The sequence below is a fragment of the Schistocerca serialis genome, chromosome 7 (genome assembly GCF_023864345.2).
Source record: "Schistocerca serialis cubense isolate TAMUIC-IGC-003099 chromosome 7, iqSchSeri2.2, whole genome shotgun sequence".
Taxonomy (NCBI): domain Eukaryota; kingdom Metazoa; phylum Arthropoda; class Insecta; order Orthoptera; family Acrididae; genus Schistocerca; species Schistocerca serialis.
The window spans coordinates 391,572,834-391,588,567 of record NC_064644.1 but is presented as its reverse complement, the minus strand read 5'-3'; the positions used below and the strand labels follow the sequence as shown (position 1 = coordinate 391,588,567).

General features: G+C 37.3%; 1 protein-coding gene across 1 annotated transcript in view; it reads left to right on the top strand.

The window, feature by feature from the left end:
• The window catches only part of LOC126412833 (aldehyde dehydrogenase, mitochondrial), a 106,549-nt gene that overhangs the window by 47,086 nt on the left and 43,729 nt on the right, over nucleotides 1–15,734 (top strand). The window contains exons 2-4 of the mRNA XM_050082678.1: nucleotides 647–751; nucleotides 877–1,017; nucleotides 4,352–4,598. Of these exons, the coding sequence (XP_049938635.1) occupies nucleotides 647–751; nucleotides 877–1,017; nucleotides 4,352–4,598 (493 nt within the window). The remainder of the gene's footprint in view (nucleotides 1–646; nucleotides 752–876; nucleotides 1,018–4,351; nucleotides 4,599–15,734) is intronic.

Below are 15,734 nucleotides of genomic sequence, written 5' to 3'. Positions count from 1 at the left end.
ACAAGCATTATGTCTAGTTAATGTGTCCAGGCAGCTGGTTGCAGCTGCATTGTATGTCTGTGATGCGATGCCACAAATGTCTCTATGGCAGCACCTCTTCATAGCCCAATAGATGGCTATTGTCTTTACTTACAGTCATTTGTGCTTAGAGGTTGAAAGCTTTCAAAAGCACTGTCAGGTGTCATGGGTGTACTTAAGTTGATTTCATTATAGGAGTGTCTGAATAATGAATAAATGAGTTAAAACTTTATGCATGATGCAGCATTTTTTCATGCATCTCAGTTTTTATGATGTTATATCTCCTGTGTTAAAATAGGTTGTTTGTTCTTACTCCCACAGCAGTTGTTGCCTGACAGTACGAGGTATGTGTACAAAATTTGGTTGAAATCAGTCCAGTGTTTTAGGAGGAGATGTGGTACATACATTTTTATAATGTGTTTATAGATTGTTCTTTGCAATTAAATTTGATGTTAGCTTTCTGATATCAGGACCAATGCTTTTAACAACATAACATCACTACAAAAAGTAATACAACACAAGTAATTGGTCAAAAAAACTTTCAAAACTGTGTAGCATACAGGCACCAAATTTTAGTGTTTTACTAAGTTTAGTATTTTTATGTATAGAATTTCATTTATTGTTACAGATTTTCGTAAACAATGAATGGCACAAGTCCTCTTCATCCAAAACTTTCAAGACAATTAATCCAGCCACAGAAGAAGTGATTGCAGAGATACAAGAAGGTGATAAGGTAAGCCTAATAACTTCAGGCACTTAAAACTTTGTGTCTAGTTGTTATAATGATGGGAAAAAAATCATTTATAATTTCCCATAAATATTAATATTTTATAAGTCTTTTATTTTGCTGTTTTGCAGGCTGATGTTGATAAGGCAGTGAAAGCAGCTCAGGATGCCTTTAGATTTGGAAGTGCTTGGCGAACCATTAATGCAAGTGAAAGAGGCTTACTGCTCAACCGGCTAGCTGATCTAATTGAAAGAGACAGGCAATACCTGGCTGTAAGTTACTGGACCACTTAGAATATCACCAAGTACTCTATGGCAATGAAAGCAAATTGTAAATACTGAAATGCATTCGCTAAATGTTTTGTATAGCTAATGTTCAGGATGTTCTCCCATGTAGAGCTACCTTTTTTATCATTTCAGTAACATTTTATTTACCAGCAATGACTGAAACCAGTAATGTTTATCTTGCATTTGTAAAAATTATTACCAGAGTTGTATAAAAGAATAAACACCTGTGTAATAACAGTGCTTAAAGGAAACCTGCCATACTCCTGCCCTCTACTATTGAAGAGAGCAATCTAACAGGCAAGACTGTCCTAACATCAGTGTATGCAGTGGCCAAATACAAAATACAGGGGCAGTGAATAAGTAAGGTTTCCTATTTTATTACAAACAATTTATCACGTTGAAATAATTTTATTGGTATTATACAAGGCTTGTGTTATTTTTCTACAAAGTCACCATAGCTTTTTAAGCAATTTTGGTAACATGACATGACTGTGATCGTAGCCAACTGTTCACCGTTGATGTGACTTCATTATTGGTGTTGTAGTGCTTACCTCCAAAATGGACTTTTGAGTTGTGGGAACACCGGAAATCACTTGGGGTGAATATGGAGCATGCGGGAACACTCACCATTCAAATGTCCCCAGCCCCCCTCAGGTCATTTGAGCTGTATGAGGCTGAGCAGTTGAATGCTCATACAGCGTTCCCCATAAATATAGGTTAACTCGTGATAGATATTGACAGTGGTTAGTTGTTTTTTTTTTTTCAAAAGAATGAATGAGAGTGCAGCTCACAAGCATGTGCACTTCGTAGCACTAACTCCATGCTAGCGAGCAGCCTACTGTCATGATACTGGGGAAGACAGATTTTAAGAGGTACAATTTGTTAGGCTTGTCTTGCTGAAGCCTCACTAATTAACAAATCCATGTTGATCAGTGTCGTGAGAAGTACTGTGCAGACTGTAATGACAGCCTACATCAGAATGAAAAACAAAACATTGCCTGCCAAGCACAATAATCATCGAAATTCGAAACTGACTGTTAATGACAGGTGTCACATGACTTCAGCAGATGGGAGAATTTCGTTTTGCAGGTGAATCATCAATGACATTATTCCTGGTCAGTGAATGTGTTAATATTTGGAGAACACCAGTGGAAATCTATCATGTTGACTGTCTCTGTGTGACTGAATCATGGAAGGTGTTGAATGAAGCTTGTCTGGTGTGATATCACAGTACAATTTTTGCCTAGTTGTTGGCCTGCAAGAGTGTGTTTCAGGGCAGCAGTATGCTAATATTCTAAGTGACCACTTTCATTCATTATTGCAAACTGTGATCCTTGGAGAATGATGTGTCTACCAAGACAGTAATGCTCCCATCCACCTTTTGAAATTGTTGGAGATTGATTTAATCAGTACACCAATCAAGTAAAACACTTGGTGTCACATTTTAAGTTCCTTGATCTAAATATAAATGAACCTGTGTGGGGTATTTTGGAGGAAAAGTTGTGCATTCAATTTCCTTCTCTAACAACACATTGGACAAGTGACATTTTTTGCAGGAATAGTTTGAGTGTTTATATTATTTTGTTCAATTCATTTATGTGTCACACTTGCAAGTAATCATACCACCAGACCATGACCTCATATGGAAATGAAATGTGGACAATAAGCAGTACACAAAAGACAGAAATACAAGCTTTTGAAATATGGTGCTTCAGCTAATGCCAAAGATTTGATTGATAGATTGTCTAACTAATGAAGAGATACTTAATTGAAATGAGAAGAAGAGTTTTATGGCACAGCTTTTCAAGAAGATGGGGTGAGTTAAAGGGACACATCCTGAGTCAATAAGAAAAAGTTAGTTTGGAAATGGAGGGAAATGAGAGAGGCAGTTAGGTCATTGGCAGGGATCAAGACTTGAAAACAGTTAGCAGATTCAAATTTGTGGGTGTAGTAGTTACCCAGAGATGGAGGGAATGTGACAAGATAGACTACTGTGAAGAGCTGTATCATACCAGTCTTACCATCACTACTACTACTACTACTACTACTACTACTACTACCACCGCCACGGCTGCTGCCACTGCTGCTATTATTATATATTTTATTTATTGTATGGCAATATATGTTTACAAAGATTACAAAACAACCACATGCCAACATTTAAACACAGTTCTCCAGTGTAAAATAACACAAATAAGTTATATACGGGTATCAAGGTCTTGTATGTATTGGATCACACTATTTGTGTACTATTACTAGTACCATAGTCTATAAACTTAAGAGCATTTAGCATTCAAGATGGGGGAATGGTCTTTCCTGGAAGAACACCACAGCTCCCTTACAGGATGAGTAAGAAACGGTTTTGTGCCTAACACTGCAGCATCCATTGAGTTATTTAGATTCTGTTCCATGTGTGTGTCTTGTGTTAGTCATAATAGTTACTAATTTTTTGTATTCAACATAGTGTTAATGGATTTAGTAAAAAAAAATAAACAAGCCCAGTGCATAGCTGTGCACTTTTGTGCCACTGATTTAATAGATGCCTTATGGAAGGATTGATAAATCATTGTTAAATAGTTTGAAGTTACTCTTTGTGACATAATTGTCTATAGAGTGTGGGTACTTGCCTGCTTGCTCTTGTTTGCAGTCAGACAATGCTGGTGGTGCTTTAACAATGAAGATTTTCATTCTTCCTCCCTCTTCTCTCAAATCTCCAAGTTTGGGCACTTCTGCTTATGCAGAACCAATGGTGCAGTGTAAATACAGCTTTAATTTGATGATATTGTAATTGTACGTACTGCAGAAATGTGCTGAGGAAGGTGATGTAATTGTTAGTTACTGGACATGCATCTAGAACATGTTTCCGCTATATAGTCATCCAGCTTTGTTTTTCATGGTTTCCTTCAGTCATTTAAGATACATGCCAGGATGACTATTTTAAAAAGGACATGACACGTAATTTTTCTTCCTTATACTTGTTCTATCAGAGCTTGAACTTTTGGCTTATGTTTTCATTGTGAAATTTAAGTTGAACATTAATCTTATCTCCTTCCTGAACTGCACTGCATGGTTTTTACTTCTTGAAGTAATTTACCATGAGTCATATTAGCTGTGACATATTTATTGTGTGGAGGGAACTACTACTTCAATAACGCATTTGAATCTATGGTGGATTGGAAACATTGAAATAAATCATTGACATGTATGCAGGGGATCTCGGATAGTATTTAGATATCTTGATCTCCGTAAAAATTTCCTGTTGTTTCTACTGATTACACTTTATTTGTGAATTTATTTTAGTTTTAAAAATTGGTTCCAGAGCTTAGAGACGTTGGATAATGGGAAGCCATACACAGCATCATATGCTGCAGACTTAGATCTGAGTGTAAAAACTCTGCGGTATTATGCTGGTTGGGCAGACAAAATTCATGGCAAAACTGTACCTTATGATGGAGATTATTTTACGTATACTCGACATGAACCTGTGGGTGTATGCGGTCAGATAATTCCGTGGAATTTTCCTCTTCTTATGGTGGCATGGAAACTTGGTCCAGCACTTGCTGCAGGTAAATCATGTACATTATCAGTTATCTATAACAAACTGTGACTAACTTTAGTGGCTGAGCTATATTCTTGCCGTGCTTCTCAATAATTTCATTTTTAATAAAACATTAGAGAAAATAAGATCCTTAAATGAAACTGTTCATGGATGCCAGAAATGTAACACCAATCTTATGAAAGCATTCTGCAATGTCAAATTAGTAAATGTTAGAATAGACAGCTACATAAGCATCACAAATTAGAAACAAAAAGTCACTTCATTTGCCTGAGTTAAATGGTTGCTGTGATTACTCACCAAACATTGATGGTTATGCACTAAGTGCCATGAGTAGGTTTGCTGTTTTCTCCTCTCTATTTCACCAGCTACTTTGCCTCTGATATCTGGTGATCCTGAGGCTATAAAAGAATAAATTTTGTGGAGAGGTGTAGGCCGTAGAAATAGCAACAATCCCAACAGTCTCATTTACAATGGCATCAATTTGTTTGCAGTGGTAAGACTGCTCCCATGTACTGGTGCCACATATTCTCCAGCTACGAAAATAGTCCCATTGCTGAAGATCGAACAACTGCAGGCTGCACTTCCCATGTTGATTCAGTCAGTAGTCACACAATATTTGCACATATTTTTCCTTTAAGCTCAGTACAGTCTCTTTAATATATAGTGTATGGTCTAGGCTGACTCCCAAATATTGGGAGTTGGTGCAGTGGTCTAGCCTGACGACCCCTCCCTATCCTATTGTCAACTGGCTTATAACTTCTCTAAGACACAGATGGAATGCACATACCTGGGTTAGGTCAAAGGTGATTCTCCTCATAGTAGTTCCCCAAGGTTTCCAGAGCCTTTGTTGGTTTTCTTTCGACCTCTTCAAATGTTCTTCCTTGAGCAGCAGTGGGAATATTGCCTGCATATATAAATCTTCTTATTTGTAACTGGTGTGGCTGGTCATTTGTGTACATATTGTAGATAGTAGGGGAAAGACTCTTCCTTGTGGTAATCCATTCTTTTGGCCTCTCCATGTACTTTTCTTTCCTTGGAGGATCATGTGGAATCTTTGATTCTGTAGCATGCTTCTTAACATGTAAATCAGTCAAATGTTCTTTATTTCAAAGACTTTCGGGAGGAGTTGTTGGTTGTTCACTGTATTGTAGACGCAGAAAGGTCAACAAAGACACCAGCAATTATTAATTACCTTCCAGACTGTCTTCAGTATGTGGAGTGAGGTTTTGTACTTGACTTTGTATTCCCTGGTCTGAAACCAGCTTCTTCAGGAGTCAGTTTTGTGCTGATTTTGTGTGCTGTTAGTGACAGATCTTTCTTTCAGGTAATTCCTATACATGGTTGGTTAAGGAAACGAGGAAATTGTTCGGCTCAGTTGGCTCTTTGCATAACATTAGTAATGCTAGCATTTGTGCTCTCCTCCACAGTTTGGGAACTTGAAATGTTTCCAAACATCTGTTCATCACATTCACTTTCCATTCATTACTTTATTGAACCAAACTGCTTTATTTGTTCAGTTCGTATGTTATGAGATCCTGATGATTTATTTTCTTGGAATTCTTGCACTGCTCTTCCCAGTTACTCAGGTGAGAATGGAACTTGTAATGACTCGCTCTCTCCTTCCATGTTTCACCTAAGACTCACTCTAGTTGCCTCCTGTCTTGTCTTGCTGAAATTCGGTAGTAGTTAGTGAGCAGTCTGGTTCGGAGTAACATTTGTGCTCAGCAGCAGACTCGTTGGATTATTGCTATGCCCTTAGACTGTTCTGTTCCATGTCCAGGTTATATAGTAGTTTAGCTCATTTTCCCATCATTGTTCATGTATGTTTAAGAGTAGATCTTTTCCAAGTTCAGTTGTATCTGTTGAATAAGGATGTGTTTTGTACTTGATACAGTGTTCGTTCAAGAGATCTTGTGAACTTAAGTCAAGGCCAGGCATGGTTTGGGGCCTCTATCCATGTGGAATATGCCTCCTTGACATTTTCTTTGCAAGTATGACAGATTCTTGTAATTTTTTGGGTCTGCCTCTGTGTATTCCACTTAGAGATCCAGTTTCCAAAAACCTTGGCTTTGCTTACTTCAACTTAAATGTTTGAAGGGTTTAGTTTGTACTAGGACAACTCTAGAAGCCAAACAAGATAAAAGGCACTGTTGTATGCTGGGGATGGGTTCTTCTACATGGTGAGGAATGTTCTCAGTAATATCCTCCCTGCCATCTGCCACATTAAACAGTGCTGTTAGTTTAGGGACAAAACAGAATCAAGCCCCTCTCTTTATATCCAACTTTCTGGTCCTCTATTTTAATCAGTTGAGTTATATCCCAGTTGATTCTACATCAGTTAAAATCCCCCCAGTACAGTTTTGATGTTTTGGTTATGTACATTATTTGGCTTGTGGAAGATAAAATCAACGTTAAAGTGGCTTGTACACTGACGTAATAGTAAATGACTGTAGCTCAGTTGTTAAAATTTCAATGTCATTTGTGTGTGTGTGATATGTGTTGACTTAATTTCTAATCTACAAGCTACATATAGACTTCACACTTTTACTGAGAAGTGCATGAAGTGCCCTATTGTACCCGTTACAGTGAAACTCCTATTTTATGTTTTCATACAGTCCAGACTTAAAAAGCAAAAAAATTGAGGAAAATGTTAAAACCCCCCCAAAATATGAGCAAAAACGCATGTAATTGGCATACAGAATGAAAAATACCTTGTATAAAATCTAAGTCAAGGAATTTAAATGTACAATACAATATAATAATTTGTAGTAATGAGTTTCATTAGTTCTTAAAAAAATTACAGGTGTTTAACAGAAAGTAAAAACTACTCAAAAGAATTGAAATTAGTATTTGGGTACATGGTAATATAGCATGTTTTCTGACATGCTACGACCACAAATTATATGTTCTAAACACACGTTTTTGAGTCATCATCCTTTGTTTTCACCCAGAAAAAAGCAAAAATTGATGAACATGTTGAATTAAACCAAAAACATCACAGCAGCTAAGTGATTAAACCATAAGCATAAATGTGAACATCTGCTTGAGTACATACTTTGTCCCCATTGTCGTTGTTGTTTAATGCTTTTCTTATGAGTGGCACTTTATATGCTCAACATCGTTAGTGTTATTTTAGGCTTGGTGAGAGAAACGGACATGGAAAAAAATGAGTTTACTTTCCCAGTTGATGTTAACAATCTTAGATGTCAGCTCAGTGAATTTCTGTACACTGTGTAAGATGTAAATCTGAAAGAAAGCTCAGGTGCTGCAGTTTTGCTTCATGCCCTCTATCACTGCTGCCAATCTTTACGATCTACAGTGTGTGTGCAAAGTAAATACACTAGAAGCATCTGTAGTTTTTGCAACTGCATCATGTCAGATTTAAACACGGTAGTCTGTAAAATGTGCTATTGCAAAACCCTCATTCTATTTCCGTGTGACATCTGTCATAGCACATCATCTGCACGAAAAGTATATTTTCAGCACTTCACAAAATGCTTTCACCCCTTACCTGCATTTCCGTCGCTGAATGGCGTCTCCCCTCTCAACTCATCTTGTAGGTGAGCTCATTTTGTGTGTTAGTCTGGTGTGGTGGCTGCACTGGCTATTGAGTGACTTAACAAATCGCCAGCCAATAAGTTCATTAGCCAGAAATGGGCGACGTTTCCTTGATTATGACCAAGCATATTCTACGAGACTCAGTGTCTGAATTTAAAAGGTAGGTGGTTGGTATTGTTGCTGAATACAGTACATCAGAAATACATGCAAAATGATGAGACTGAGTTATAAGTGGCACAAGAAAAGGTGGTGGCTGGGCCCCTTCATCACATATTTGCTCAGTCCGGAACACTTCACATAGACTGTCATGTTTCTCCATTACGGCTGCAACATATCAGTAGTGTCATAATTGTGGGGTTGAAGCTAAATTGCGGATTACACCAGCATTTCCTCTCTCACATCTCCCCACTCCTCAGTGACCTAAAATATTCCCTTAATTCCATCACCACCTGTTTGTTAACCATCTGTCTTCTGAGTCACTTAACTTGTTCAGTCACATCAAATATCAACAGGAAGAAAATGGGACGAAGTCATGTGAGACGTCGAGTAAGAACTTAGAATAGAAGTAAGCCTTAACAGGAAGAAATGAAAAAGTGGAGAATTTTTAGCATTGATCTTACGGGTTTTTCACAGGGTCTATGAATTTATGGCATAGAATCACGAAAAATAAATCGGAGAATGTAAAATCGAAGTTTCACTATATTAGGGCTTTTTCATGTTCCATGCAGATATTAAGTGTGGGGATGGTGGGGGACAATTGTGCTCAAAAGTCTCTGTGCACACTGTAAATAATCTTGTTTTCACTATTCATATGAGAGTGATATGTAGGGGGTTCTAACATATTCCTAGATTCAACATGTAAGTGGGTTCTAAAAACTTTCTAAATGGGTTGTGGTGGGATAGTTTTCATCCATCTCAAAGAGACACACTCTCCAGTGGGTCAAACAAACTTGAGGCCATTCATGCTGCCTTTCTTTGTATGCATTCAGTATCCCCTGTTAGTTCTTTGTTTATTTATTTACATTTTCTTTTCGTGGAGCCATTGTAATGATGGCTTTTGCAAACGTCAGACTTAATACTATGGTTATGTTTATACTTATAAAATACACTATATTCTGTAGCTGTTGCTTCTTATGTCTATTTTTTACATTTATCGCATTACAACTGATATGCTAAAGCCTCATGTTACAGTCACTACCTTAAATTCATTGAAGGAATATAAACATTTTTCTATTAGCAAAGATTTTAATTTTGTTTTAAAAACATTTCCTGTGTACATTCTTAGAGAGTTTGGTAGCTTGTTATACCAAATCAAACCGCTGATATATGGACTTCTGTCAGTCATTTTTAACATTGTTCTGTTACGGAAATAGTTACACTTTGTTCTAGTGTTGTGATCGTGTACATCACTGCCCTTAATAGCTTCTGTTGGTTGACTTATAAAAAATACAACTATTTTGAAGATGTACAGAGAATATATTGTCAGATATTCGTGCTGCACAAACGCTTCACGACATGAATCTCTATGTCCCATCCCATGTATAAGTCTTATTGCTCTTTTCTGTAGTAGTAGTAGTAGTAGTAGTAGTAGTAGTATTCTTTTTAAATGTACATCAGCTGCACAGCCCCATAGTTCAATTACGTAATTGAGAAAGGGGTAAAGTGTTCCATAATATACTAATTTCAGTGCTTGGCTAGGAACTATCTTTGCGAGCTGGCTGAGGAGATATATGGCACTACTGACTTTTCCGCATACGAAATTAATGTGGTATGTCCAGCGCAAATTTTCATCAACATACACACCCAGGAATTTACAGTTACCATTTTCTGTTGCAGAGAGATTATGCACACTATTTGTATTGTTGTGATGAGAACTGCCTGTTTTAAATGTCAGTAGTTGAGATTTGGTGGCATTCACCTTAAGTCCCTGATCATTGAAGTATTTTGTTACTTCTGTTACACCACTAGTAGCAAGAGATTCTAGCTCTTTAGATTTGCTCCCATAGAATAAGATTGATGTGTCATCTGCATAGCTTACAATATGAGAGTTAATCGGTTGTGCAATGTCTGTAATATATATAAGGAAGAGAAACGGTCCAAGGATTGAGCCCTGTGGTACACCTTGTAATACAGGTTCACTGGTGGACTGGGCGTTCATGATTTTATTATCTAGTTTGTATGACAATTTAGTGCTTTGCTTAAGATTCAACAGGTACATGGTTAGAAGATTGATTCATGGCTTGATCCCCAATACTAAAATATTTTAGCTTTTTAAGAAGTACCCTATGGTTTACCATATCAAATGCTCTTGTCAGGTCCAAAAATATACCTGCAGTCTGCATCTTCTGGTCAAACAGACAGTAAACTTCATGGGTGAACTGTGTAACTGCTGTGGTTGCACTTAGCTCTTTCCTGAAGCCATGCTGCGAATCTCCAAGCAATTTATGTTTTGTGAAAAAGGCACTTAGCTGAGAAAGGATAATGCTTTCGAATATCTTACTAAAAGTGGGAATTAATGATATTGGTCTATAGTTGGAGACTTCTTCCTTACTTCCCTTTTTATACACTTGTTTCACTACATTCATTTTTAGAACCGTTGGATACATGTTTTCTCTAATGCTGCAATTAATCAGGTGAGTAAGAGCTGTTTGGTATGGGTTCTCACAAACTTCAGCAATATTGTAGGATGGTTTGTATGAGTGATTTGTAAGCAATCTCCCAGTATTCAACCAATGAATCAATGTCTGCCTCCTGCCTTACCTATTACTCAGCCTTTATATATTTGTTCTATTTCATATCCCTACAGATTGTTACACCCAGGTATTTGTATGAATTGACAGATTCACTGATATTGTAGTCAATAGGATACTACATTTTTATTATTTTTGAAGTGCACAGTTTTACATTCTGAATGTTTAAAGAAATTTCCATTGTCTACACTAGCTAGAAATCTTGCAAAGATATGGCTTTATATTTGTACAGCTTTTTTTCAGGTGTTACTGCATTGAACATAACTGCATTGAACATAACTGCATCATCTGCAAAAAAGTATGAGGTTACTGTTAATATCCTCTGCAAAGATCCAACACCCTTCCCTGGGGCACATCCAAAGTTACTTCTATATCTGTTGATCTCTTTCCATTCAGTGTAACTTGCTGAATCATCCCTGCCAAAAAAATCCTCAGTCCACTCAGATCTTGCTTGATACACCATAAATTCATACCTCAGATAATAAGCATAAATGGAGTACTGAATTAAATTCTTTTCAGAAATTCAGAAATATTTTATCTATCGGACTGCATCATACCAGGCTTTCAATATGTCACATAAGAAAAGTGCGAGTTGGGTTTCACATAATCGATGTTTTCAGAATCCATACTGCGTGGCATGTTTGAGCTCAGATTATATGTTCCAAATTCTACAACATAGGGATGTGAAGGATATTGGAAGAAAGCCAAGTGAATCACTTCCTTATTGTAAACAGGTGTGATTTGTGCCTTCTTCCACCTATTCGGCAAGTTTTTTGCTCGAACGATCTATAGTAGATTACAGTTCAGAGGTACTAGCTCAGCCACACATTCATTATGGAACCTGAGAGGAATTCCAGTGGGTCCTGGAGCATTGTTCATTTTTAACTACTTTTTAACTACTCCAGTTCTTCCTCAATTCCACTGACAGTAATCTTATCCTGCTCATCTTTTCAATGGTACGGGAATGAAGCTGGGGCAGTTCTCGTTTTTTTTTGTTTGTAAAAGAACATTTGAAAATGCTTGCTACTCAAAATTTCAGCTTTGTCTTGCCTAAGTGTTTAGACACTAACTTTACATATAACAAGAATTTTTTTGGATAAAAGGTCTGTAGACAGTATAGTACTCCGATAGTCATATAAGGCTTCATTGCTCTCTTGGCAGCTAAAGGCGTTTCATTTAGTATCTCCCTATCTATAGTCGTATGCTTTGTTTTACACATATTATAAAGTAGTCTCTGTTTCTTAAGAAGTTTCTTTATGGTGACTATGACAAAAGGTTCCTCCTATTGTGAACTGCTCTACCATGTACATACCTGTCCAGTGCGTGGTTAACTATTCTTTTTGGCTTCAGTCATAGTTACTATAAATGCTCCTGTTCTGAGCTAAAGGTTTCAGGTTCCTCATTGAGATGTGACACAACTGTTTTATGTAGTTTGTTGAACATATAGTTCTTTGTGCGTCTTTTAGTTCAGTTTCCATGTTTATTTGTTGCAGTAACTTCTGTGAAATCTGAGTCTCTAATGACAAATAACTGTTGATACATCTGTTATCAGCAGCAAAAATTAATTCTGTTTTAACAGATTGTCGTTCTTGATCTTAGACAATAGTGAGAATTACAGAATAGATTTTTTTTTCTCTTTTTTTTTTTATCTTTTTACATTTCAACTTCAGTAATGCCACAGTAAGGTAATTTTCTGTTTTGTGGGGCTGAGCTCGTTATTTCTCAGTTAATGCAGACTGCTTTGTTTCCATATTTTTGAGATTCTATACAGGTTTTACACAGTATGGTGTAGATAAGGACTGTTCTTGTCTTTAGACACAATGGAAATTGACCACTGTCCGTAAACAGATGGAAGTTGTGTTGGCGTAGTCGACAGACTTTTGGCTACTGCTCAAAGCTATGGCAAAATAGGGGCACCAGAAATGGTACCTAAGACATCTTTGGTGCTGTTGGAATCCCATGGTGACACATTTGTTGCTGTGACTCCAGATGCGCAGCATTCGATTGGTCTCCTTTTCACTCAAGACTAAGTGGCAGACTATGGTGGGTTTGCGTGTATCTGGGCAGAAGGTGAAAGTGAGAACTGGCTCCTTGGATTGTTGGTTGAAACCGGAAGTGAACAGCAATGGAGTCCCAAATTAAGATTGGAATTTATCGGAAGGATGGGTTAATCATCAATGGGCAGCATATTTATTGCACCAAAGAATGGGATAATATCTAATGAATATAATAGAAAGAAACATTTCACATGGGAAAAGTATGTTATAAAACAAAGATGCTGTGACTTACCAAAGGAGAAAGTGTTGGTAGATAGACACAATAAAAAACACACACACAAGTTTCAAGCTTTTGCAACCCATGGTTGCTTCATCAGGAAAGAGGGAAGGAGAGGGAAAGATGAAAGGATGTGGCTTTTAAGGGAGAGGGTAAGGAGTCATTCCAATCCCGGAAGCAGAAAGACTTACCTTAGCGGGAAAAAGGGACATGTATACACTCGCTCTCTCGCACTCGCGCGCGCACAGACACAAGCAGGCATTCCATCAGACATATGTCTGCTTGTGTCTGTATATGTGCGGATGGATATGTGTGTGTGAGTGCGAGTGTATACATGTCCCTTTTTCCCGCTAAGGTAAGTCTTTCCAATCCCGGGATTGGAATGACTCCTTACCCTCTCCCTTAAAACCCACATCCTTTCGTCTATCCCTCTCCTTCCCTCTTTCCTGATGAAGCAATCATGGGTTGCGAAAGCTTGAAACTTGTGTGTGTGTGTGTGTGTGTGTGTGTGTGTGTGTGTGTGTGTGTGTGTTTTTTTTATTGTCTCTATCTACGAGCGCTTTCTCATTTGGTAAGTCACAGCATCTTTGTTTTTTAATATAATATCTAATGAGGTTATCATGGTTTCTGAATGTGAATTAATCTCGACGAAGTTAAGCATCAAAGGTCAGTGATAGAGTACTTCAGAGAGAACTTTTACAATGTCAGTAATTTTCCTGATCATGCTGTTGTAATAGGGGGTGACTTCAACTTACCAGGTATGGATTAGAAAAATCATTCCATCAAACATGGTACTAGAGACAGGGATTTGCATTACTTTATTCTGAATGTCCAGTCCAAAAATTACTCACAGCTGGTAGTTAGAGCATGAACTTGTGAAGGTAACATCATAGACGTCCTAGAAACAAACAAACCTGATAATCTTTGAAAACATAATTGAAAAAAAAAAAAAAAACAGTGATCTGATTAGATAATTTGAAATAATAATCAGTATTGATCATAATTTTTTTTTTTTTATTAAAAAGGCTGATCATTATTTCAACAGACCTGAACGTCTCGTGTTAGTTAATGTCAAGGAGGGTGTCAGTGATCATAAGGCTGTGATAGTATCTGTGACTGTGGGTAGGACAAGGAAAGTTAAGGAAGATAGGAAGTATGAAGAGAGAAGATCAGACAGAATAGTGTGCTTTGTCATGGGATTATCCAGTCCATGTGGGAATGCTAAGAGATGCTCAACAAACTCCAGTGGCAGATGCTTCACGGGAGGCATTGTGCATTGTCCAGAGGTTTACTATTGAGATATTGACAGAGTACTTTCTGGGAAGAGTCTGACAGAAATTAATTTATTTCCTTACAAATGTCTCGTGAAGTGACCTCAATGGAAAAAATTCCAGGCATGAGCACTAATACGAAGCATGCCAACAATTGTTCTTCCCACACGCTGTTCGCATATGTAACAGGGAATGGGGATTAGTTAGTGGTACCAGAGGTACCATCTGCCACTCCATGAGGTGGTTTTGGAGTTTTGATCTAGTTCTAGAGATACTTTGGTAATCATCACTGCTACAACTGCCTCATAGTCACTGATAAGTTTCAATGTGGATGTCCTCAAAGAGGTAAGGTCTATTTGTTGCCATTAGATCTAATATATATCCAACATGAGATGGATTCCAAACCATGTGTTCTGGGTAGTTTTCAGAGAAGGCATTTAATAATGTTTCAAAGGATCTCTCTTCATGACCACCATTAACAAAACTATAACTATCCCTATTCATAATGGGATGAATGAAATCTCTTCCAGTGATCGCAGTATAACTGGGAAACACACATTAGCTGCACTGAGGTTTTTAAAAAGTTTTCAGTTTAATCAGGAAGTGATGCAAGGATACAATTAATTTTATGCCCATCCCTGACCTTACAAAGATAGCACTCCCATATTGTTCATTAAACTGTTCTAATACCATCTTCATCCCTTCAATTTTTGGTCTTCAGTTTACCATTCTGTGTGTTTCTCGTAAAGCTAAAATGTCCCATAAATGTTGTTTGCACATGTCTGATAGTAAAAACAATCTCTTTTGAACAGTTGTCCTATATTTCACGAAGTCATCAAAATTATTGGTTTTTAAAAGGACCAATTGTGTTTGTCATGTTTCTCCAGTGGTGGAAGAATTATCTAGCTAATTACACTATTCAGTGTTCCCAGAGTAAGTGTGAATTTGTTCTTAATACAACTGTCATTTATGAAGGTGCCTTGCATGCACCCCATGTCTTAGGTTCAAACTCTAATCAGTTCCAGGATTTTTTAACGTCACTTCTTTTAACTCTGATAGTCCTCCACATAAATAAAATTTTACAGTATTTGGGATTCCACATTAAACTGTAAGTCTCCATGTTATATTTTCCCAACTGTTTAAAACATATCACAAAATGAGGAATCAGACTGTATACATTGTGACTGGTTTTATTTCTAGGTGTGCAATTAGGTGAATTACATTTTCATGGACAGGCAGGCAGCTGTCTGTCTTCCTCAGGTCCTGAGAATGATGACTTAAATTGATCAG